The 25,431-nt window shown below is 44.6% G+C and overlaps 1 protein-coding gene across 1 annotated transcript in view; it reads left to right on the top strand.

Moving 5' to 3' along the window:
* Positions 1-4,785: 4,785 nt before the first annotated feature.
* Positions 4,786-25,431, top strand: part of CLIC4 (chloride intracellular channel 4) — a 23,310-nt gene continuing 2,664 nt past the window's right edge. The window contains exons 1-4 of the mRNA XM_057385591.1: positions 4,786-4,959; positions 19,015-19,124; positions 23,543-23,668; positions 24,366-24,472. Coding sequence (XP_057241574.1) covers positions 4,888-4,959; positions 19,015-19,124; positions 23,543-23,668; positions 24,366-24,472 — 415 coding nt within the window. The 5' untranslated portion in view covers positions 4,786-4,887. The remainder of the gene's footprint in view (positions 4,960-19,014; positions 19,125-23,542; positions 23,669-24,365; positions 24,473-25,431) is intronic.

Below are 25,431 nucleotides of genomic sequence, written 5' to 3'. Positions count from 1 at the left end.
TTAGTTTGGATTATCAGGTGCCAACAGTGAATYAGAGAATCATGGAATGGTTTGGGTTGGAAGGGACCTTAAAGGTGATCCAGTTCCACCCYTSCCATGGGCAGGAACACCTTCCCCTCTTCCAGGTTCTAATCCTTGGACACTCCCAGGGATGGGGCAGCTTCTCTGGGCARTCKGTGCCAGGGCCTCACCTCCCTCACAGGGAAGAATCTTTTCCTTGGTAATCACGGATTTGGATCAGGACAGCCTGGAGATGGTGTTGCACTTGGGTTTTTGTGGATATTTTTCTCTCTTTTCCAGAGAGAAAATCCAGCATCTCGGTGTCATTGCTGTGATTGGATTGATCCCCTGTGAAATCTGTGAAATACAGATTTTAATCAGGGTCACAAAAATGTCTTCTTTTTTTCTCTTTCCCAAATAACTTTTCAAACCAGGAATGCAGTGGATTTGGGTTTTTCTTGAAGGAACTCCTTGTCCATGTGCATCTTCACAGTGCTGCCATGGTGAGGATTCCCTGCAGTCAGGCCCAGCTCCCTTCGCAGCAGCTCCATCTCTGCCTCTTGGTCCTTCCCAGGTTTCTTGCTGCAGAAGGGAGAAACCCAAATCTTTGTTTCCTGATGCTCACAGCAGAGGACAGGCTGATATCTGAATTTGGAAAGTAGGGCAGCGAGAAATCCCGGGCAGAGCATGGCAACAGCCTCCTGCTGAAAGGGGAGAGTCAGGCATTCAGTTACTCCTGTTGTGTGTGTGGTCCTGGGAGCCAACTTTCCTTCTCCCCTTCCTTGGATATCCCCCCAAAGGCAGGGAGGTGACAARYGCTTCAACTTCCCCGGTGTTCACCRGCACTGAAGGAAGTGAGGTGTAAACTCTGCCTGTGTCAGCATTCCCGAAAATCTGCCCCCAGTGCAGAGGGGACCCACGGCACAGGGAAACCTGCAGACAATGCCTGCTTTGTCCCCTCCCTGCTCCTCGGGCGCCGGGAGATGCTGAGTCCAAACATTTAACCACAAAATGCATTAATTACCATCCAGCTCCCTGGGGGAAGGACCATATGCCAGTAACCAGGGGGGTGAAAAAAAAAATGAAGAAACACGGAAAGTCCATTGATTGTTAAATGACTCCCAACTGCAATTACTGCCACTGAAAGTTCCTGATGAACTTTTCCTAGAAACATTGAGCTCTCCAACCCCTGTGCTTGGTCSGTGGAACAGAGGAGTGACCCAGAAATTATGGGATGAAGTCACGTTCCCCTGTAACGCCACGGGCTGTGTGCTGTGTGTGCCTCAGCCCACAGCAGAGCTGTTTGCCTGGGGTTGCTCCCCAGTGAGCTCCAGGCTGGCTCCACACACTAATCCTCAGGTTTGGCATCCAGCACGGATGGAAGTGAGTGATCCAGGGACAGCTGGTGGGGAATCACAGCAAACTGCAAACAGTCTGACACCAGCACAAGTTGGGTTTCCCCCGCACTCCTTGGAAATCTGGCGGGTTCTGCCCTTCCAGCAGCTCTGAAAGCAAACTCTGCTCGATGCAGGGCAATAAAAGAGGAATGAGCCATCACAAAATCATCCCTCCCAGGTGGCAGGGGATGGATGGAGCCCAAAATCCTGCTCAGTGCCTGGATGGGAGGAGGAAGGAAAGTGGAACTCYTGGGGTTACTCTGCTCAGGGCATCTGTGTGGGCTGGGCCTGCAGTGGCTGCGCTTCTGCTGCTGCATCCCAGCCCAGGATCCCGAATTAGCTCTGGAATGGGAATGCTGGTATTTTTAAACYAGGGTGTGTCATCCTGCCTTTCCTTTAATAGGTGGCCCTGGGCAGGTTCTTCCCCCAGCTGAGTCCAGCAGGGCTTTAAGGAGMTCTAATGAACCCGACAGTCAGGACAAGCTCCCAGCCACAGCCAGCACTGGATGCTCTCCTTCCAAACTCCCTCAGCACCYTTCTTCTCTCAGCAGTTTCATGATAATTTAAAAAATGGGATGTTCATAAATGTGGTCCCACTGAGTCACAACATGACCTGAGTGCTGAGCTCCTCCCGAGCCTGAAAAACTCCCTGTGGAAATAAAAACCCATTTKAGATCCCTGGGGTCAGTGTGGCAGCAAATTCCACTGGAGAAACACACACAGCCAGGGCAGGAGAGGGCCTGCTTTGATATCTTTAACATCTGATGCTTCCAGTTTCAAAAGCACTTGGAAAGTTTGAGATGGAAAAATATCTGCAGAAAGGCCAAATGTGCTGGAGAAATGAAACAATCCCACGTTATTTTGCTKCTCTGCCAAATGGGAACGAACCTCCTGAATGCAGCATAAAATAATATTGAGGGAGTGACCCACTGAGCACACGTGGGGGGCCAAAATTGCTTTGTTCCCACTCCCAGGCTTGGTGCAAATTTAGCTTTGAGTAAGTCACTGAACTTTCCTGACTCATTGCTCACCGCTGTTAAAGGTGGGTGATGCTCATTTCCCTATGGGTTGTTAGGAGCACTGGTGATTTATTATGTAAAGCGTGGACAAATTAAGTGTAAGTGTTATTAAAAAAAATAATCCAGAATAATACAAGCAGCAATTACTGAAGGAGGAAAGATTTGAGAGCTTTCAAGACTGTTTTGAGCATYGTTAGAGGTTTCGTTTGAACAGGGAACATGAGGGGTTTGGTAAGTGGCAGCTGGAAACCAGGAAAATGTCATCTGAAAGTGAAATAATTGAAAAGATATTAAAGCAGAGCCAGAGCTGGTGCGGCTGGGTATAAATGAAATAAGCTATTAGCTGCTCTGTGAGATCCCAGCATGGGAGAGCTTTTGTTAGAGCAGAAATGCAGCAGTGGTGAGGGAAAAACAGCCCTGGCAGCTCCTTTGTGGGGCTGGGGAAACATAAAAAGGCCTCGAGTGCCTCACAGACCTCAAATTTGTTGCTCTACACCCACCTTTGTGGGCGCTGTGGGAGAGCTGTTTCTTTGTGCTAAACCATTGCCTGTTCACGAGCAGGTGGGTCTGTGCTGAGGGGAGCCTTGGAAAGTACTGCAAGTTTGACAAAACCCTGTGGTTTTAAACTTTTTGGTGAAGCAGAGAAGAAGGCTCAGTCGTCAGCTGAGAGGAAGTACCTGGCTCAGCGTTCCTTGTCCTGGATTTAGGACTCAGCTCCTGTCCTGTCCTTTCCCAGCAGACAGAGGATGCAACTTTCCTTTGCCTCTCGTTAAACCAGTTCCTGAATTCACGTTTGGCCCCAACTGGTGCAAATTTCTTACTCTGCCAGAAAAGTGAATGCAAAGCCTSAGACAGACGCTTGTGGAATGTCTCTGTGACAATCCCATGTAAGGGAAATTTCTTTCCTTCCCTTCTGTCCCACCCATRTTCCAACAACAACAACGGTGGGATGGTGTCCTTGGTGGTACAGGCTGCAATTAATTAACGGGTAATTAGTGAGGGAGGTTTCTGGCCGGGGCTGGACTGCACAGCCCCACATCGGTTTGGTTCCAGTGACACATCGATTTCCAGCCCAGACTGTCCCACCCCGTGAATCAGCGAGATTCCTTGGACTCTAAACCAAACAGAGACAAATATTCTCCTGGTTCCCGGGGAACTGGGGCTGTCCAGAAGCTGCAGGAATGGGAATGAAAAAGGACTTTGTCACATCGGTGGCCCAGCCCTATCAACACCGGCGAGGGGCTCACAGCAGTTTTTCCTGCTCCAGATGAATTCAAGGGCATTCAAAGCCGATATTTGCGTAAATGCATCCGGTTATGCAGAACTGAGGGCAGCCAAATGCCTGGAGAGAGAAAGAGAGAGAGAGRAGGTTTTGTCATTAGCGGTGGTAACCATTCCATGTGGAGCCATCCCGGGCTGCATTTGGSTACAAATTACAGGGAGGCTCATCCCGGGTCACAGACGGCATTGAAGTCACTCGGTGCCACCTCGGGGGATGCCACAGCCCCGGCCTGCCCTGGGAACGGCTCTGCCGAGACGCTCAGGTGCAGCTCCACTCAGACTATTAAAAATACAGTCTGGGCTTCCAAAAAAACAAAAAAGCAAGCACTGGGAGTGAGGGCAGGAGACATAAAAGCCRCTCTGTTCCCGAGGGCTGGGCTCCACAGGCGTGAAGCCGCATGGGGAAAATGTGATGGCGGGCTCTGCTATTTTGGTGGAAAGGCTGGAAAAAGCGCYGTTTCCTTTCGTTCTGACGTTTCAYCCMSTTCTCCCGCRCATTTTTGTGTCCRGCTCCTCAATCCCTGACCTTAATAGTGAGGAGAAAACTACGCTGGAGACTCAACTGCCTCTTCACCCTGCCAGGAAAGGAGCTTTTTGTGCTGCTCTGCAGTGGTGGGTCCGTGAGGGGGAAGTTTCTGGATTTTAAGCTTTTCCTTAAGGGTTTGGCGGGCTGAGGCCATGGTGGGGGAGATGCATACCCCGATCCCCTCCCCGGGGCTGGCAGCGCTCCGGGCCGCTCCCAGACGTTGTCACCGGGAGGTGTCTCACGCCGGGGGCGCCCCTGGCTGACACGGGGGTGTCCCCGCCGCCATGGGGGGAACCGCGGGGTGTCCCGTCCGTGAGGGGACGCGGCGGCCACAGAACCGGAGCTGCCCCCTCAGAGCGGTCCCCTCACAGAGGCCACGCCCCCTCGGAGCCCCGCCCCCTCGGAGCCACGCCCCCTCGGAGCCCCGCCCTCCCTCAGCGCTGCCGGGCATTGTCCCCTCAGGGAGACCACGCCCCCTCCCCATCAGACCACGCCCCCTCAGGGGTCCCGCCCCCGCGCGGCCCCGGCGGGTTCAGTGCGCGGGGCGGGGCCGCTCTCAGTCGCGCGCAGGGCGGGTGAGGGGAGCGGAGCGGAGTCGCCGTCCCGGCTGTGGCAGCGGCGGGCGAGGCGAGGCGGGGCGGGGGCTGCAGCGGGAGCCAGAGCAATGGCGCTGTCCGTACCGGTCAACGGGCTGAAGGAAGGCGACAAGGAGCCCGTCATCGAGCTCTTCGTCAAGGTACGGCCGTGGGGAGGCGAAGGAGGGGARGGGAGATGGGGCGGGGGGAGTTTTGTCCCGTCTGGGCGCCGAGCGCGCGCGCGCCGCGACCGTTGGGCGCCCCCCCCCTCCCCTCAGGGCGCTTTCCCGCCCGGGGGGCTCCGAATCCCCTCACGGCTCCCTCGGGCCGCTCCCTTCAAACCCCGATCCCCGCCCGCCTTTTCCCCCGGCACGGCGCGGGGAGCCCCTCGCAGCACCCCMGAACATCCCGCGGACACAGGGGGGGCTCCCGTCGGGGCGGCTCCCGGCGCGGTGCGGGCACAAAAGCGGAGCCGAGGGCGTGTGCCCGGCGCCGGGAGGGAGTGCGGGAGTCGCGGTGAGTCAGAGCGCGCCGATGGAGCGGCCGATAGCGCGGCCGGACCGCAAGCAAAGTCACTTTTTGGGATAAAGTGCGGCCGCCCCGGATGCGTTTTGCTGGAAGATTCCCTGCCCGGAGATGAGGGTGCCGCGGGTGCGGGGCAGCACCGCGGGCAGCGCTGGCACAAGGGGAAGAGCCGAGCGCCACAATGGATCGCCCTCGCCCGGCATTGTGTGCCCAGCAAAGCGCAGGAAGGCGGCAAAAAAAGCCAGAAAAGCCACGAGTTACTCGTCGCTCCCCGCCCAGAAAGTCTACTTTTTATGTCAGGAAGCCGATATGTAAAGGAACACCAGGTTTTTATCCAAACTAGAAGAAGGAGCATGTGTTCTACTGCCCTTATCTGGCAAAGATACCATATGGTATCTCCACATGTTTTGCATTCATTTATTGCTGTATGATGCAATATTTTGCATCCTCCGGGGCTCTGGTGATGCAGCATCTTACTTTTACTTCATATCAAAAGTAACACCAATTACTCTGTGCAATCTTCTCTTTCTGTGCTTAAACATCCTTTAATGAAAGCCTCTTCAGAAAAGTATTTAAATTCTTCAGATGAAGATTCTTCCAGTTGCAATGAGAAAATCKGAGATCTCTTCATCTGGAAGCTTGGAAATTGCTTTGTATAAAAGCCACGATGACAAACATGAAAATTTCCAGCTAGAGCTTTGGAAATAAGTTATTAAATATAGGATTTTAATTCTTAAATGTGTTAAATTTTKCCTCCATTCCAAGAGGCAGTAACGGGACCCAGACAGAGCAGTGGTGGATTCCAGACCTGATTTTGGTCAGAATATTTAGGCTCATAGTGTAGAGGTTAGAACTTAAAACTGCAGCAATTAAGTTACAGATTACTTTGAATTATTTATAGATCTTTAATATAACTTGCTGATTTCTCTTCATCCATCCTAAAGTTCATTGACTGTTTTTTTCTTATTTTAAAACAAATTGGAGCAGTGATTGATGGCAGAATGATTTGGGGGCAGGGGAAATAAGCTTTGTGGGTGTGTTTAAAGAGAATATTTCATGCATGAGGAGTGGCATGGAAGAAGCTGTAAAAATAGTTTTGAGAGAGATGTGTTCGTTCAGATTAAATCAGAATTGAGCCAATAAAGCTGTGAGATTATACGAAAGGGGGAAATCAGGGATTTTTTGTGCCCATTTCTATTGAAACTTCTCTGTTGGCTTGGGTTTAAGAAGGCTAAATTTGGGTTATCAGTGAGGATTTTTTCCCTCAAGGAAACCTTTTYCCAGTGTTATGGATGACTGCTGCATGCTGAGCACTGCCTGCCCTAAGGATAAAGTTCAGGKTAAAATAAGAAGTTGTTCTTGACTGCCTTCCTGATCTTCAGGTAGAGGTTATTTCCCTGTAAAATCCTTCAGATAAAGGCCAACCCACAGCCTCAGCAGACAGACCAAAACAGTTGTTGCAGCTGGGTGTTCCTGCCTGTCCTTCACTTTATTGAAGCTGTTCAGGATTATCAGGACAACATTTTTGTAAAGCAAATAAAATMTTGTTTTCTGACTCATTTAGATGCTCCCTTCAGAAAATGCAAGCAGAATATGTTAATTGAAGAAAACCAACAGTGTCTGTCTAGAGGAGCACTAAATTTGGATTTTAGTGATTATTTCTTTTCCTCTCTCAGTGGGATGTTCAGCTGCARTTTTTTCACGTGGTTGTGGCTGCAATCTAGAAAAAATATGAAATTCCTGAGCGTTTCTCCACTTAGATAATCACTTTTCAATCCTGTCTGGGATCTACCTGTGTACTGTTAGCCATGGAAACTCTTCAGGCAGAGGTTCTGGACTAAAATCGAGCTCTCAGCCCAACGCCCGCGGCCCAAGGGCGGTGACTGCATGACCTGAGCACAAAGGATTGTAGCAGCCAGACTGAGATGAAACAAAGGTAGGGATTAAAGCTTGAGAAACAAACCTGTGAAGCAGGAGAAACGGTCTGGCTCYGTGCCCAAAGTGTGGGGTTTGAGCCTTATTAAATTGTGATCAGTAACAAAATAGGATGGGCACGGGGTGGGGAGGAGCACATGGCTGGGTTGCAGTTCCGAATAACTTTATCAGGGTGTTGTCACCAGCACATTGATACATTGTCCAGTAGAAAAAATCGTATCAATCTGCTGTTACTTGTATTTTCATAGTCTGTGATAACTCCAGGCACAATTAGGGTACTTAGGTGAGAAAATTGGTGTCACAATGAGAACTTTGAGCAGTTTTTCATTCCAGAGCCAGTGGGCTGCCCGTGGTCTCTTTTAAGACAACTGTAAATATTTTTGAASTCTTTTCTCTTGAGAGCTGATTAGGAGAAAGCAATGATGTATCTGATTTCATTTARTTTGCTCGTATGTTCCATGTTTTATTAATGAAGGAGGCTTCCATTGTCTAACAGGAATATTTTTATGTGCCCTAGTGGCATTTCAGAGCACTGAAGGCTGCATTGTGGTGAATGTGCTCGGAGAAACTTGAGCTCTGGGATCTGAATGCAGCTCAGATAGGTCACTTGTAATAATAGCTGCACTTTAGTTACTGGTGTGTGGAATTTTATTGTAAATAAAAAAAACGTTGTGAAGTGTCTTGGGCAAATAGACCCGGTCAGCTGTGGAAATCACAGGACAGAGTTACAAAACTGCAGTTCTGTGAGGATGGAGCTGCTGGGATCTCAGCCCTGGGTGTCCTGGAGGGCACTCAGTGATTGCATCCTCTGCTAATACCGAGGTGAAGACACAGAGGGTCAACAAGGTCAGCGTTAAAGGRAACAAACACCAGACTGCACAAACAAGAAACTCCCAGTCGAGTATCTGCTGGCATGGGATGGGTTAGAGCAGATGTAGGGGACCATTGAGGAAGGTCTCTCCACGGAGTAACGTGTGTGTACTTGCTAATTAATCAGACMTTGGATTTCTGGCAGCTCTCAAATAAGATGTCATTGCGAAATTGGGCACCTGGGTTGAAAATCAGATAGAGTCTACTATCTGTTTACCTTTGAATTGTACTGTCAGTAAAAAAAACCAGCTGTGATTTCACATTTCATAAATACCCCACTCTGAAASAGTCCCAGTGAGTGTAGCAGAAGCCTGTCTCCGTTTTTGTATATCTGAACCAAACAGAGATTTGGCAGGTGAACTGTTTGYCTTCCGGGCTCGGGGTCTGTTTTGTTCAGTGAAAGGGGCAGGAAGGGGATGTGCAGATCTCCAGCAGCAGCAGCTCCCTGCGAGCTCAGGGCTGGGCAGAGGAGGCTGATTTGTGAGGATTCAGGTCTGCCTTTGTCTCACCCTGTGCTCATTCCCTTACGTAAGCTCTGCTGTGTCACTCTGGAGCCCTATAGCTCTGTACATCGGTTTGTAACAAAACATCCCATGAGCTTTTTTGTCATCAGTTTTTTTTTTTTCACCCACAATGTGACTGTACAATTTAAAGGCACATTTGTACAAGGAAATAACAGGACTGGAGACATGCAGTGCTGCTTCTCAGAGATAGTCTTGTCAGGGTTATTGCTTGATAATCTTATTAGATAAGTCTCCTCCTTATGCACCAGATCATCCTTGSAGGGTTTGCTGTAACCTCAGCAGCTGAGAACCTCCTCAGCCTGTCTTTAATATGTGTTTGGTGTAGACAGCAAAATGTCATGTGAGCGTTGTTTCTTGGGAGCGTTGTAAAGGAGCCCTTTGTAAAGTGAGGTGTAACCATTTTGTTATATCCTGTGCTCAGTGGGTATAAATCAGGCCTTTTCCTTCTGTAGCCAGCAAACTGTAATTCCTTTAAATTCTGCCTGGGAAAGTTCTCACAGACAAAAACATCCTCAGCCTTTTGAATTGAGTCTGGTTGGCCATAAAGAAACTGATGCACTTAGTACAGATTTGTTTAAAAGTACAGAGGTGGTCTCAAGAGTAAATGTTAATTTTCTTTTTTTTTGCAAATCATTGGTAAGTAAGCTTAAAACCTCTYGGCAATAATTTCCAGAGGGATTACACACATGAGTTAGCTTTCCTTCAGTCAGGAATTGCTTCTGAGTGATGGTTGTATTCCCTGGCATSCCTTCTCTCCTTCCCAAAGATGAACATCCTGACAGTTCTGATTGTCAGGAGAACTTGTGTTTGACTTTCCACTGAAATACATCTTAACACTCAGGCACTTTTCCTCCTTTCCCCTCAGAGGGATCTAAAATGGTTGAGTTCCCAAATTTGCACCCATGGCTGTGGGATGGGCTGGACAGCCATGGGCAGTGGTGTTTGTGAGTCACTCCCTCCATGGGTCAGATGCCATGGATGCATTCCTGGAACACAGATCCTGCTACAAAAGACAAATCTGTCCTCAGATTTCCCAGCTGGGGTTTCTCAGGGTGTGCAYTGAASGCTTGAAGTAGGAGAAAAAGCCTGMRTGWCAGAGCACATGTTGTGGGGCAAACTTCAGGGCCTGGGGGCTGTCAAAAGTCAGGAATAAACGAACATTGAAAATCCGAGCCTTGTCCTGATGCTTTTGTGTGTCAGTCTGTGACAGGGTGAGTTCACAAAGCAGGGAAAGGCATCATGAACACCAGCATGAAGAGAATRAGAATCCTCTTTAAAGAGAGTTTTGTGTGGACATAACGACAGTTGMTTGTTGAGAAGTAACAAGATATGAGGAATCCTTACATCAGCTGAGGGAGTGGGTGGGAGGCCCTGCTAATCTGGCAGTGGGCAGCACTGGGACAGYATTAACGTGCTAAGAACTTGGTAATCATTCCCCTCCCAGCCTGGAGTGACTCATGGCACTGTCTGGTCCTTCCCTGGCTATCCTGACCTCATCGTGGGCATGGAAAGAGTTCTTTATTCCAGGAGCAAAACTGTCTGTCTTAGTTGGGGTAAATGGGGTGAGCAGAGAAGTCGTTGGTTCTCCAGCTGGATGTGGATTTTTGAAAGCTGAGTTGTCCCTTCCAGAAATCTGTGTTTGGAAGAATCTAATTGGGGAATTCMTTGAACTCCAAGCTAAACAGTAAGCTGTGTATTCTGGGAAGTGACTGTTGGACTCTAAAGTTTGATTTTTTAAAGTATTCATTAGCTCAATAGGACAAAAAAAAGCCCTGGAGTGTTATTTTCTCACCAGTGTGAGCATGTTCAGATTGTCATGAAATGAAACATGTATTGTGATGTGACAAACACAAGGCCTACACACTTTTGTAACAGTGCCTGCATCAATCCCAGCTTCTGGCTGGGCTGGACATGCCACTTAAAAATCCACAAGAACGACTTTTAAGGCTGAGTTAACTTGGCAGTAATTGGATTTGTTGCCTTGTTTTGGTWGATGTTCTCTTTTCCCAGTGAACTGAGCAGTGCAGTTCTGTAAAGCCTGAACTGGACAGTGTGGGAGAAAACAAGGTGGCTTTTGTCTGCYAGGGTAGACACTTAGTTTGTCTAAGACAACAAAATTTAATTAAGGTGGTGGTTGGTTGCAAATTGATGGTTCATGGAAAAATAATTTACATCTGTATTTGTTATCCGTCTAATTTGATTTTTATCTTCAAAGTTTTTGGTATATAACCCATAACAAACAGCTTATTGTCCTAATCAGGTTTGGGGGTTTTCCTGCATATTCTTCAGCATGGAATAATATAATTTTACTCTTAAAATAGATGCTAGGTTCTCCTTTGTGGTATTAGAAGTTAATGTATATTGTAACAGTTAAAACACCCAACCTGAAAATGATGATGTTGTCTTCAWAGGAGTTCAAATAGAAGTTTGACTCCAGGAGCTTTAAATCCTTTATTTAGAATATGTTTTTCCCTAAAAAATAGATAATAGTTCATATTTTTTAGACTTGTTTTGAGTAGTTTGGGGTTTTTAATTCAGGTCAAATGCGTTTGTGGCACAATCTGGATTTTTAGGGTGCTTGTGAAAAAATAAGCTAAAGTGTGTTAATTACAAATGCCTTTGTGTGGGAATTCTCAGAGAGTTCAAACTTATTCCTTGTATTGTTGGCCAGACAAAGGGCAAGGAGCTTACCCGAGGAAAGGAAATGACTGAGTTGTGCACACTGAATCTCCATATTAGGTATAAACTAAATATAGGAGTGTAATCCAGGAGTGAAGTCATATCTGTATGTTTTCCTGAGCAGAGCTGATGAGATCACTCAGTGCTACTGGACCAACTTCAGAGTTTTTTGGCTCTCTTGAAGCTTTACTCTTTTGGCTGGAGTTTGCTGCTCTGTCCTTCGGAGAGCTGCTTTTCTGAAATAAAGGAAATAGCTTTTTTTACATGGTTTTAGCTAAAAATAAAATCCAAGGAAGCCTAAGTAGATTTCTGTGGCCTTTCAGAGTGATGTCTGAGGTGCTCTAGTGAGACAGGCTGTTCTGGAGATCAGGGAGATAAAGCAACTGTGTCCCAGAAGAGGAAATTTGGATCCCATCTCCCAGGGGAGCTGAAATTTGGTCACAGAGGTGCCTTTTAGTTGTGTGCTGCTTGTGTTGGACAGACAGCAGGCCTTCCTCAAACCCTTCACTCTAACATAAAAATTCCAACCCCACTTTTGGTCTAGGATAATGTTTTTCCTTCCCAGAGCTTCTGAATGTGCTGTTAGCAGGGGAACAGGTTCAGAGCTGGAGTGGCTGCTGAGAATTTGGGTGTTTTCTTTATTTCTCAGCACGTTCTTCTGTGGGCATTGCTGTTCACAGCCCAGGCTGGAGGCACCTGTGGTTTTTGCTGCACATCCTGTGTTTTACCAGCGATTTGAAGCTCCCAGGTGGTGCCTTTTGGGCTGGGTTTTTGACACGAACCTGCTCTGGGGAGGGTTCAGTCCAAGTYATCTGGGCTGGGATGAGCAGAAGGAGGAGCAATGCCCAGGGTGAAGCTGGAGCAGCCCTGATTGCTCCTCTCTGCTCCTCTGCCCAGCCCCTGGCTCACTCCTCTCTCTAAATGAGGTTATAAAATACCACAAAGGCAGTTCTGTGTTTTCCTGTCCTACGGAAGTGATGTGCAGTCACAGGTTTATTTGAAGAGCTCTGAAATGCCGCAGATACAAATTTGACTCAGTTCTTCTGAGGCCTAAAGTTTGCAGTTCTTTCCTCTCATTTTGACGCTTCATTATTTGGTGGGGGARGTTAGGAAATGGTCTCTTGGGCTGTAGCCAAGGCACACACTGTACTTCAACAAATTTAATAAGTCCAGGGAGAGAGAATCACTGTCATGAACAATTCCTGTTCTAGGTTGATGTGCTAGAGCCCCAAAGGCAACTGTAAAAGAAACCCTCAGTGCTGCAGAGTTCATTGTCTGCTTCCAGTTTCCTCCCAGAACATTGCAAGAGTGTGTCATGGTGTTACACAGCACATTTTAGTCAGCGTGGCCCTGCTGATTTTATGGGGGTTTATTCAAAATGAGATCTCTGTTCAAGGTATTGCCACAGCAGAGGAGCCAGGCTTGTGCCATTAGTGAATAATTTAATTTTCCTGTGCTAGGGCAGGAAATGTCCTGGCTCTGTCTGTCTACAATCAACCCAGGCTTTTGTATTCCTATCATTAAGTTCATTTCTTCACTGAAGAAACCGGTGATTTGTATTTAAAGCAGGTTTGGGTTCTGACTYTCCATCTGATTCTCCCAAAGGATGAACACGGAATAATTTCTGTTCTCCAAAGAACCAGGAGCACTTAATTAAATTCTGCTGAATTGTGAACTTCCATGCATCCTGAAGATCCCACAGCTTTCTCCAAAGGTTTTTCACTGGGTAGCAATGAGCAAGACTTACAGGAAAGTGTGCAGGACAAGTCTGCTAATTATTTTCTTAGGAACAGCATCACAGAGCTAAAAATAGCATCATCCTAAAATGGTCAGTGGTGTTCAGTGCAGTGTGTGACACAGTGGTGACTTATCACAGGGGTAATAACWTCTTAAGAGGCAGCTTGAATGGGCTGGCAAACATTCCTTTCCCTGCTGTAAGAGCCACATCTCCAGTAAATGCAGTAAAAAAACTTCAGTTAATTATTTTGAAGTGCTTTTTTGAGTTTAAAGGAATTTCAGCTGATGTGGAACTTGGGTTGATGACAAATAGCACAAAGGTGAGGCAGTGGTAACTCAGGTTGGTTTTGCCTTGGGTGGTGTTAATGTCAGTCAGTAGATAGCAAATACAAAATAATTATTTTAGACTAATTATCTTAGAGAATTCCAGGTGTGAGCACTCACCCGATGCATTTTAGTTTCTATTTTTCCTATGTTTTTCTTGAAGGAAATGGGAAGATAAGGCTGACATACAGTGAGTGGTTTAAATCCTTCTGTCCCCACAGTGGCTCCAGTGACAGGAATGAAATATTTGATGTGCACTGAAACATGAMATGAAGGTCCTGAGATCCTGAATCCTCTTGGGTTTTTCTCCCTAATTCCCACTCTCCTGGATTTGTTCATTGTGGCAGGAAACCTCTTTGGGCTGTCAGCAATGCAGCCCCGTTTTTGTGCCACTCCTCTGTTGAAATTCCTGTTCATTTTTGGTCTGCCTGGTGGCACGAGGCAAAGCTTTGCCCTGCAGGTTGTGGCCCCAGCTGTGCCCTGTCCTGGCCAGGCWGAGGTGACAGCAGGAAGTGTCCCTGTCACTCAGCCCTCATTTAATCTGGTTGAACCGGATTTAGCCAGGGCCTGACTGTGCCCTGCTCCCTGACCTGTTCCTCCCCTAAAAACACAAACCAACTCCCTTCTCAAACTGCAAGGGTGGCAAGGGGTGGAACACTCTTGCAGATAAGCTTTTCCAGCCCTGGTCACTGCACCTCACTGCCTTATCACTTGTTTTCCTCTTTGAATAAGAGGAAAACATCAATATCCATCAATATTTGAGACACTGGGAGCCTTTGAGCTTTGGTTTGATTTACAGGGTGAGTGTTTGCACAGARCGTCCCTGAGGCTCATCCATTCAGTGCCTGAGCACACAGGGAGCAGTTGGAATAATGGCACTGTGGGGAGTGTTTGTTACATCAATTACTGTCACACTCCTTCCATGAGTGTAATTCTTTACATCTTATCTGGAAACACCCTCAGTGAGCACCACAGAACTCTGTCTGTTCAGCCTGGCAAGATAAAGGTCCAGCAGGCACTGCCAGGATTTGGGCTGATACACCCAGACYCTTTTCATGTGTGCAACATCAAACCCCTCCTTTCTGTGTTCTCCCTTCCTTTTATCTCAGACTTTGGAATTGCTGCAGGTTTTTYGCTTGAATCGCTTTGTTAGTTCACCTTAAACCATTTCCTGTCAAAACAGTAATCCTGAAAGGATTATTATTAATTACTCAGTTTTGGAATGAGCTTACTGCTCATTAAACATTCAAAATTGATTGTTATCTGCTGCTTTGAGGCAATGGCTTTGCATCATGCTGGGTTGCTCATGCAGTTTTCTCAGCAGGTTTGGTTTTCATTGTTAAAACCCAAGACATATTTCAAGGTTGCTGAGTTCAAAATGTGAACATATCCTCTCAATTATTTTCATTTTTCCCCAATCTGTTTATTGGTTGGAACATTATTGCTCTAGCCTTGGCAAAGTGCAGATTCCCTTTCTTGGGGGACTTTCTTGGTGTTGCAATCAGATGGCTCCAGTAACTGTCTTTGGTCAAAAGTTCTGTGAAATGCTTCTAAAATCCATTTATCCCTCTTCATCCAAACTTTTTTTTACCAATTCTGGTATGTCAGATCTGGGAGAAATTCCCTTGAGAGTTTTGGATAWATTAAGAAATGGTTCTGCCCTTTCCTTTTGTTTTATTTTTATAGGCTGAGACTGAGCTGTATTCTGTTGCTCATCAGATGCACTTTGACTTTATTATTATTCTGCAGTTATTTGATCCAGTTTGGGAAACTTGTAGTGGGCACTTTTTAACTGATTCATGTTTGAAACAATTTTGCAGGAATCTTTGGGACCGGGGATTTCTAGAATTCTCAGATTTGTGCTGCATAAGAAGGGCTTTGTACCCTTTTAAGTGTTTCTTTGCTTGTCTGTTTTTTTTTTTTTGTTGGTCTTTCAATAAACTCAGATCTACCTTGCTAAARTAAATCCATGCAGGTTCTCGTGTCAGGACTCAGGTTAATTTTTATGCAGCTGTAAAGACAAACATTTCACAATTGAAATGGATTTTTTCCCTTCCCTTAGCTTGTASAGCCACTGAAACAGATGTATGATTACTTGTACTCTCTAGGGTGGTTTTTTTTTTGGAAAAAGTCTCATTTGAATGAAATCACCGCTCAGGGGAAGAGAAAGGGAGGAGTTGSCTTCCGCCTTGGCTGCATCAGCTGAGCTCAGACTCCCAGACATTGGCATAAATAGATTTTTTTTTTGGTTTTTTTCCTTTCCAAGTAGCTGGCACTCCTGCATAGGCCGAGCTGCTGGGCACTGGGAGTTGCCARCAGTTCCACTGTGGCTCTGATAAACCAGGTTGACTTCTCAATGAACAGCTGATTTGTGTCACTGCCTTGTAACTCTCTCATTCTTGTTTRAACTTCCTTTCCTATTTAATGTTTCTTTAAAAATAGCTTTATTTGTTTTCCTAGAACTGTAGGGCAGTTCTCTGGTGTGTGTGTGCTCTGTTCTCCCTGTGCCACGTCTTACAATTAACATTAAAATTAAAATTCCTTTTTGCCATCTTTTTGGAAGTTTCTTTAGTTACTTCAGTAATTAAATTTTTACTTAAATTCAATTTGTAGAGGGAAACAAATTTCATGTTTCCTTCCTATGTGAGGTGTGGCACTTTCTCTGTCTGGTCCTAATCCCTACAATTGAAAACCTGACATTCAGTGAAATTAGATACATGATGAGATTTTTGAATACATGTCCTTCAGTGGGCAATGGCAGAATTGAAAATAAAYCCTAACTACAGGCAGGTTTGCATTMRTAATATTGATAATATTACTRGTAATAAAGATTTYTAGGCTGGGTTTAAAAAGAATTTGAAATAAAACCCCAAAACTTCTTGGTATAGAATGACTATAATCTTGTTGAATTAACAAATAACCTATGGTAAGTTTAGTGTAAAGACGTCAACATTTAATATTTGTTTTACTCTGGTGGTGATGAGGATTAGACACTGATGATATCCTGGAATTTTATGGCCTGAATTCAAAGACAAGGCAAACAATTATTCTGTGATTAACCTCCTGCTTGACAAATCATGCCGGATTTCAGAATATTCTTGCAAAATTTAGAGTTTACTGCCAGTATAGCTGTGTTCTAGTGGAGAAAATCAGAGGCATGAGGGACCCTCAGAAGAGAATCCTGTGGATTGAGGGAGAATCCCTGGATTGAGGGAGAATTCCATGGATTGAGGGAGAATTCCGTGGATTGAGGGAGAATTCCATGGATTGAGGGATAATTCCATGGATTGAGGGAGAATTCCATGGATTGAGGGAGAATCCCGTGGATTGAGGGAGAATTCCATGGATTGAGGGAGAATCCCATGGATTGAGTGAGAATTTCGTGGATTGAGTGAGAATTTCATGGATTGAGGGAGAATCCCGTGGATTGAGGGAGAATTCCATGGATTGAGGGAGAATCCCGTGGATTGAGGGAGAATTCCATGGATTGAGGGAGAATTTCGTGGATTGAGGGAGAATCCTGTGAACTGAGGGAGAATCCTGTGGATTGACAGAGAATTCCATGGATTGAGGGAGAATTCCATGGAGGGGCCGTAGCAGTCGTGGCATCAAATGCAGAGACACAGAATGGGCCTCTCTCTCGGGCAAACAGTTCCAGAGCAGAATTCCTTGGCTCGAGAGCACTGGAGCCAAAGTTTCTTGGCATTCTGAGTACATTCCTTTTCCAGTATGTGCTCAGAATAACTTGGGGGTTTTTTGGAGCAGAAGTGGGACAAACGTTTGCAGACAGAAAAGTCTGGGCTCCGTTGAGGTTGTTGAGCTTTGAAAATGCATCAGGGTTTGTTCACAGCACTGGGCTCTAATCCTTCCTTCTGACTCAAATAATCCCAAAAGCTTGTCTTGCTTAAACAAAAACAGATGCTGTGGGTTGGATGTTCACTTTGAGTGTTGCACTTGTGTTGGGAGAGAAGGAAAGTTTTGGGATAAGTAAATGGAGTTGACCTTTTTTGGTCAATTGGATTTTGGTTTAGGAGGATGGATCTWAGTGAAAGCCACAGGTCAGTGCTGTGCCTGAAGTTTTAAACAAGTTTTTGTGCAGTTCTRTGGTTTTAAAGTAGCTTTGCCTTGGATTTAAGTGGGACAAATGAAGTTTAATGGGATGGGAATTTCAGCCTGTGTAAYTCAGGGGCTTTGCTTTGAGTTTAAAGACTAAAATCAGTTCTGAGTCAAGGAATTATTTCTGCTTCAAAACATGAATTACCCACAGCAGTACAAAATATGTATTTTCCTTGCATTGAATGCCATTTTATATTATTCAATCCTGATAGATCAGATCTGACACGTGGCACCAAAATCAGCAGATGAATATAAATCTATAATTYACCTGTAGGAAATGTCAGCTGCAGTGTAAACTCAGTGTAACTGTGGTGGGAAGTGCTGAAATCCACCCTGCTGCGTGGAGGGACAGTGATGTGTTAAATATTAAATATTAACATCCATAAAAGCACAGCTGCTGGATGGGCACTTGAAGAAAACTGACTCTGTGTCTACAGYCTCTGGAAACTCTGACAGAAATGAGTCCATGAGCTGTTAATTAATTTATAAATCCTCACGTCCTGGTATTTATTAACAGCTGTTAAAGCAGACTCAGCTTTATCTGCAAAGGCTCCCTGAGTTTACAAAAACCAAAATAGCTTTCTGAATTTAAGACAGTTTCAATGAAAAACTTTCTATTTTTCCTGGTTTTTGGAAATCCTACTGTTACTCTTCTTGACTTGCAAAGTCTTTCTTAATTCTCCTCATTGTGATGATGAAAGAACTGGCCAGGTTTTGAGGATTGKACTGATGAAAATCACTCTTGGAAGGACTCTAATAATAATGAGCAAAATCCATTGAAAGTTTTCCAATACAAAGTACAGGATAATCTGCCATACAGGGCTGCTTTAAGTACTGAACCAATCTTCAGGGGATTGAATTTTATAACAAAGGTTTCCARTGCCTCATTCTAGCCCAGTAAAAACTAAAATTTTCCAGCTCAGCAACRCATCCTTCATTGTCAGAGCAAGGATGAGATGTGTGCTATCACTGGGGAGCTCACTGCTGTTTTCTAATGGACCTTTGTTGTGCTAGGACAAAGACTAATTGATAAATTGCCCATAAAAAGTGGCTTTGGGATATTATTTAATTGTCAGTGAAGTCTCTATGTACTCACAGTTATGTCTTTCCTCACAACACCTGCAGTACAATCCATTCTCAGTTCCTGAGAGGAACTCCTGCACAGGGAGAGATAGAAGCACTGAGCTGGAAGATGACTACAATTAATTAGCTATGCCTTGGAGAAGAAAGAAAAAAGAATAATAAAGAGCAAAGAACAACATTGACATTGGAAAACTGCCATCACAAGGTGTGGCTGCTCAGACAAGGATGATCATCATCAGTGTCAAAGATAAACTTTCGTTGGCTGAAATATTCTTTTACTCATTTTTTTTTAGCAGCTGGAGGACATGGCAAGTRAAAACTTCATCAGTGTGGCAATTTSAGTTGTAGTGTGTGTTGAACTGRARATGTTTGTGTGGATGGCACAGTTTTACCCCCAAATTAATGCTGTGTTGTGTCCTGCAGGCTGGCAGTGATGGTGAGAGCATAGGAAACTGTCCCTTCTCCCAGAGACTCTTCATGATCCTGTGGCTGAAGGGAGTGGTGTTCAGCGTCACAACGGTGGACCTGAAGAGGTAAGAAATATTTGATTATTGCTGTAACAAAGCTTTTTCCAGTTATGTGTTTTACAGGGTTGATTTTCTGAAATTCAGAAGAAAATTTGTCCTCTCAACTGAGGTAACCTGGGTGTAAATGGTGCATTCATTGGTGGTTATTGGGAAGTTAACAAAAATAAGGGGTCTGGTAAATTCTCTTGAATTTGTTCAGTGATGCTCTTCTGTGAAAGTCACAGCTGACACAAAGTCTTTTATAACTGAGTATTGAATTTTAATTTACTTAATTTCAYATCAAGATCCCCTAAGTGAGGACAGATGGATACTTTTGGTCAAATCCCCAGTGATTATTGGATAATTGTCACAAATTACATGCAACTTACTCCTTTTCTTAATATTTTTAATGATAATTTTGGTGATTATACAATAATAATAATAATAATGAAGATACCTGCTCATGAGGGAAACAGAAGTGAAATGAGCAGGAATAAAAAGCAGGATGTTCTACGTCTGTTAGCCAGATCAGTCGTGGTGCTTTGTGTCACCTAAATTGCAACTTCTCCTCTATGAAATGAGTACCTTGGTGCCTAAAAAGGGTGAGAAGTGAATCCAGGAGTTTTAATTTCCTAAGGCTGGGCATTCTTTTTTTTATGGAAGTGCTAAATCCAGCRGGGCCCTTGTGTTTGCTTTGGGTGTGAAGTCATGTTTTCCCAGCACTGGTATAAAACTGGTCCCAGCTCTGCAGAGAGGGGAGGCTGCCAGTGCCTCCAAACCTGAATTTTGGGAATAAAGCCAACAGAAATACAGTGTTGTGCACTGAATCCWGCATACAGGGGAGAAATCACCCTGCTGGACTCACCTCTTGGGGTTTTTTTGAGGGACTTGACTTGTTTTGGTTTTCAGAACCACTGAAGTTGCTGYTTCACTGCTGGCAAGGGCTGTTAAAGACTTCCATGTGTGGTGAGAGGCAGAAAGCAGCTTTTGTCAACTCTGGCTGCATTTGGAGCTGCTCAAAGAGCTTTTCTGCCCAATGTGGGATTTCCCTGCAAATATTGATGCTGCCAGCCCCATAAAGCAAACGTGTCACATCTTCCACCCAGCCCTGCCTGTGGTTTGTGGGCTGTTGGGAATTTGGGATTTCCTTTACCTTTAATGATGGTGTTGTTTAACCAGTTAGTGGGGGGTGAGGAGAAGGTGGGCAGAGATATTTTAGGCTTGGAAGCCTTTTTACTGCTGAAGCAGTTTAGATATCATTAAAATGCCAAATATGCCTGATGAATTGGYTTTATTTTGTGTCCCCTTGGCAACTTGGAGTTAATTGGGTGGGGGAATGGGATGTAAGACTAACTTTTAGCATATAAAATTGGTTGCAGATGTTTAAAGTTGACCCTTACACAAGGAAAGCTTTCTTTCAGGGTTTGGTTTTTTTCTATTGAGGAGGGGGAAACACAAAATAAGTGCAGAATTAAGGATCTGCAGGGGAATAGGTCAAATAAACCACCTTTGTGTTGAGCACTGAAGGGGTTCTCTGGGGAAGGAAACACAGGACCACTGAAGCTAATTCAGGTTGGAACAGATATGGATCCAAACTTAATTCCTTCTAGACTTTATTCAAATCTCTATAAATACAACTTTAACATTGTGGATTGATCAATACCCAGTGGCAGAACAGTGTAGCTTGCAGAACATCACATCCAGCTAAGTGTTTAATGGGAAATGTTTYCTATCAGATGGGGCTGTTTTATTCTCACCACCAGAATGATAATAGATTTTAGGTTCTGCCTTAATATTGTCACAGGAAACTGCTTTTACAAGCACATTATTCAAGCCAATTATCTCCTCTGCTCTTTGTTCCTGTTAGACACAAACTTGAAGAGCAGAGCTGGACTCGTTTGAAGCGACTGAATTGATTTTRTTGGCCAAAAAGAGAAAACAGGCTTTGCCTCATCACGTCATTGCTGCACACCAGCAAGGCCAGCTCTGTCTGGGAGGCTTAAAAGGTCATGGTTGGGTACAAAAGTTCACAAGTGAGGGGCTGGGGACACAGGAAGAGCTGAGGCTGTTTTGCCCAACTCTGTGCCGTGTGTTTTTCCCCTCTGGACACCACASTGAGCTAACAAAGGCACATTCTGCAGTTCTCAGCTCTGCTCTCAACACCCAGAAATATGCACAGAGGCAAAGAGSAGGGTTGTCCCACCCTCTGCAAGGAGTCAGGCATTTCTTCCCTCTCTTTGGGCACACAGAGCCTTCATTCTTCCCCTCTGGGCAGCAGCATTTCAGTGCTCAGAGCTCTGGTTTGTTCTGGAGGCCAGAGCTGAGCTCTGCTGCACAAACCATTTGTTGGGCTTGGAACAGCATKCAGGGCCAGCTTGCCTTCAGCTGAGTGCTGAAATCCTGTTTGAAACACCTTTGCTTTGACTTTTTGCAATTCCTTTAATATCCTTCAATGATATTAAATATTAAAACGAGAGAGTGCCCAGAGGTGAATCCAGCTTCAGAAAAAAAAAAAGTGGGCTTTTATTGCTGACTTTTTCCCATGTTACTCTTTAGATGCTCATTGCTGTGTGTGTATAATTCATAAATGTATTACATTTGGGGGYTGGCTTTTGTCTGCTCTACAAAAAACAATTTGCATGCTAATTGCTATTCTGGTTTGTGGCAAAGCTGTGAGATGTTTATACCTTGACTCTGGGGGTAGCAATGGCCAGATAATTAATGTGGCCYTGCCTCCAAAAAACCAAAAACCCTGGTGAACTCTGGGATAGGCACAAACCATCYTGGAGTTATTTGGAGTGGTTATAGAAGGGKTTTTTTTTGTTTGGGTTTGGTTTGTTTTTGAAGCTCTCCAGCTTTATCTCTGAAGTAAAACTTCACCGTTACATTAATTGCCTTCTTGTTTGACTGTTAAGGGAATTTGTACTCTCAGCCTTTTAAGGCTGTTGCTGTTCTCCAAGGGCTGTGGTGAAGCAGGGCCTGTTTATAATCCCCTGGCAGGAGCAGCAAACTGGAAACCAAACCCTGAGTTGTGTTTGGGCCTGGTTTGTGGGATTTCATCTCTGCTTTCTTCCTCTCCAAAGATCCAGGTGGTCTCACTGCATTCATAAAGTGCTTGGGATCCTCTGTTTTTTTTTTTGGGGAAGTTTTTTGGTTAGTTTTTGGAAGAATCTTTCTGAGCTCATGCTTGCCTTTGATAGTATTCCTGCAGATCCGGTGGTCCTGCTCTMGTGTTTGTTTTTATAAGAACATTCCTTTTGAGGAATTTTATCTGGCCAATGTGGGGAATTGGAAGGGAGCCACGATGACTTCCTGTAATTGTTGGGAGTTACAAAGCTGTATTTAAATGAAGTGTTAAGCTCCTTAAAGCATTACCCGATGACAGACTTTAAATCCTAAAAGTGAGAGAGTGGTGGCAACTCTTAGTGAGAAATAACTTCTCAGAAGCTTAAAAAATTGAAAGGAGTTAAAGTCTTGTATTTATAAGATTTCCATGCCCTGGCTTAAAGCAGGGTGTGGAATATTCTTAAAGTATGAAAATCACTTTTCTCATTCATATAAGCACACTTTGGCACTGTAACAGGATCAGCAGTGGGCAGGACATGAAATTCTGTGGGGTTCTTCATTTTGGAAGAAATGGAAAAGAAGATAAACTTTTAAACTGTGCTGAGTTTAGAGTCCATGTGGTGCTGCCCCGCAGGACTGGGTTTGTGGATGTTCCCTATTCCATCTCCCTGTCTGGTGTTGTCAGGAGCATTTCTCGAGCTGCAGTTGCAGTTTCCAGTAAATCCAGTTCCTGGATGCTTGAGCTGGCTCAGGACCAGGCCCAGTCCCAGTTCAAGGGTTACACTCCAGCCTGGATTTGTCCAAATTGCAGCAAAGGAGCAGTTTTACCTTGGCACAGCTTTCAGCTGGGCAGTGTTTGTTTTGTTGATGCAATTTTTGATGGTCCAAATGTGGGGATTCCTCTCCCAGGTGTGCTGCTCTGCACTAGAAACAACTTTTTTTTTTTTTTTTTTCCACTGAAGCATAATTTTAAACAAGATATTTAAGCCTGCCTAGAACCAAACTCCCTGGGCACGTAATAAATGGTTTATACACCGTGTTGTAGCAGAGTTGCTTATTTCCAGAGCAGCTCTGTGTGAAGGGGGAGGATTATCACAGATTATGCTATATATAAACCCTCTGTAGGGCTTGGGAAAGAGGGAGAGTGTTATTCTTCTTCTGGTCAACATTGTGGAGAATAAACACAGCTGAGCTAGGAGGAAATTTTAAAATTCATTGTTAGTAATTGTATTCAAAATGTTACGTTGTAAACTCACGCTTTGGAAAGAAAACTGTTTAAAACTGAAAGGATGTGMAAACCTCAGCAGTGCTTTTGTGGTTGTAGCAATGAAATTGGGTGCCCCTGCTGATTTTTTTTCTTGGTTTGCATGTGACCCCAGGAAACCAGCAGACCTTCAGAATTTGGCTCCAGGCACTCACCCTCCCTTCATCACATACAACGGGGAAGTGAGAACGGATGTGAACAAGATTGAAGAGTTCCTGGAAGATGTTTTGGCCCCACCCAAGTAAGTGCCAAAGTGAGAATTTGTCACCTCAGATAGGCACAGTTCTCACGGGGGATTTCTGCACTAATTAAGATGTTCTTCAGCATCAATAAACTGAAGACATGGAATTTAGTTCTTGCTTRTCATACCTTCCTCCCCCCAACTCCYTCATCTCTTYTCTCTTAAAGATTATTTTTATTTTTAAATTATCCTTTCTATAGCCCTGTCATCCTTCCTGCAGTTTCAAACTCTTCCTTTTGGTGACAGGCACAGGCTGTTCTGGTGAAGTGTCCAAATGATGCAAACGAAGATGAGTCTGCTGTACAGAATTTATTCCTAAACTACAGGGAGAATCTAATTTAATGTGTTCAAACTTTCTCCAAACTTTCTGCTCTTCAGCTGGCAGACACTGCCTTTAACACACTGAATGTTTTGTCTTTTTTAAAAGATTTGGATCCACAATTCTCTGGAACAGCTGATGTTACTTTAAATGGAAAACCCCTGTATTGTTGTTTGCAGATCTGTGATGTTGTCCCTCTGGAAAGTCTTTGGTTTAAAACTCAGTGATACTACCCTTCAGAATCAAGTCTGAAAAAGGATAAATTACTAAATCTACATGATGTAAAATATTTTTCAAAGGGCCTTTTTAAGCCAGTTAATATATAATGATCACCATTCTGTGAAATGTGCTGTAGATCTGCACCTTTCTGCTTTTCAGGTACCTGAAACTCTCACCAAAGCATCCAGAATCCAACACTGCTGGAATGGATATATTTGCCAAATTTTCTGCATTTATCAAGAACTCCAGACCAGAAGCTAACGAAGGTGGGTCACTGGGGGGACAGGGCACTCCTGCTTTCACTGGCTTKTGCTTTTCAGAGCAGCTTTTTTGGAAAGGGTCTCACTGACAGATTGARCTGCATCTTGAGAGTCTCATGAATTAAATCTTGTTTAAATTTAATGTTAAAGATTTTGACATTTGAAAGAGAACTTCAGTTCAATCAGAATTTCAGTGGGGTGTGCATGCATCCCTGGCACTGGATCTTCTCCGTGCAACARCCACTCAAAACTCTTGAATGAAGATAAATATTTTAACAGCCACAACTAAATTTTAGGCAATTTCTGTGATGCCAAATTGGTTGAATTTCTGTGTATCTGCTGCTCTTATTTCACCTCCTTAGCACTGAGGGCTCCCATCCAGAGTTCTGAGCTAAGCTGAGCTCATGTTTCTTACTTTAAAGGATTAAAACCTTTCTGTGTGGAGGGAAAACAGGAGATTTAACACTAGAGATCAATAAATGGTAAAGAACTCACAGCTGGGCCTTTAAGCAGTTCAGTCCAAATCAATTTTATTCTCCAAGTATTTAGAGAGCAAACCAAAATCAGGGAATTGGGATTCCTTTCTGTAACATTCCAGACGAGATATTTGTAAACAGTTGGGAAATAAATTTTGTGGGGTGTGCTGCCCTCTGCTGCTGCATCCCATAATTTGCTGTGCTCCAGCACCAACCTGAGTGTTCTCTGTTTGCTGAGCATGTGACATTAAACAGATTATGTTTAAATGTATATAAACCCCAGCATAGCTTAATTCTAATCAGTTTAAGCCAGTTAGGCCCTGTCTTAAGAAACTGACATAAGCCACTTTTTAAACCAAAAATAAACCCTTGTGGACAGTCTTAGAGTATTTTAAATCAGTGCAAACTCCTGTATTAGCCAGCTTTTAAATAACCTGCATATGTGGGATATTTAAAGGGATTCTGGTCCAGTTTGAGTGTTCCTGGTGA

Source organism: Malurus melanocephalus, unplaced genomic scaffold (genome assembly GCF_030028575.1).
Source record: "Malurus melanocephalus ecotype Western Australia unplaced genomic scaffold, MMel_1.1 scaffold_846, whole genome shotgun sequence".
In the NCBI taxonomy this organism is placed as follows: Eukaryota; Metazoa; Chordata; class Aves; order Passeriformes; family Maluridae; genus Malurus; species Malurus melanocephalus.
The sequence above is the reverse complement of the archived record's forward strand: the minus strand, read 5'-3'. Positions and strand labels throughout refer to the sequence as shown.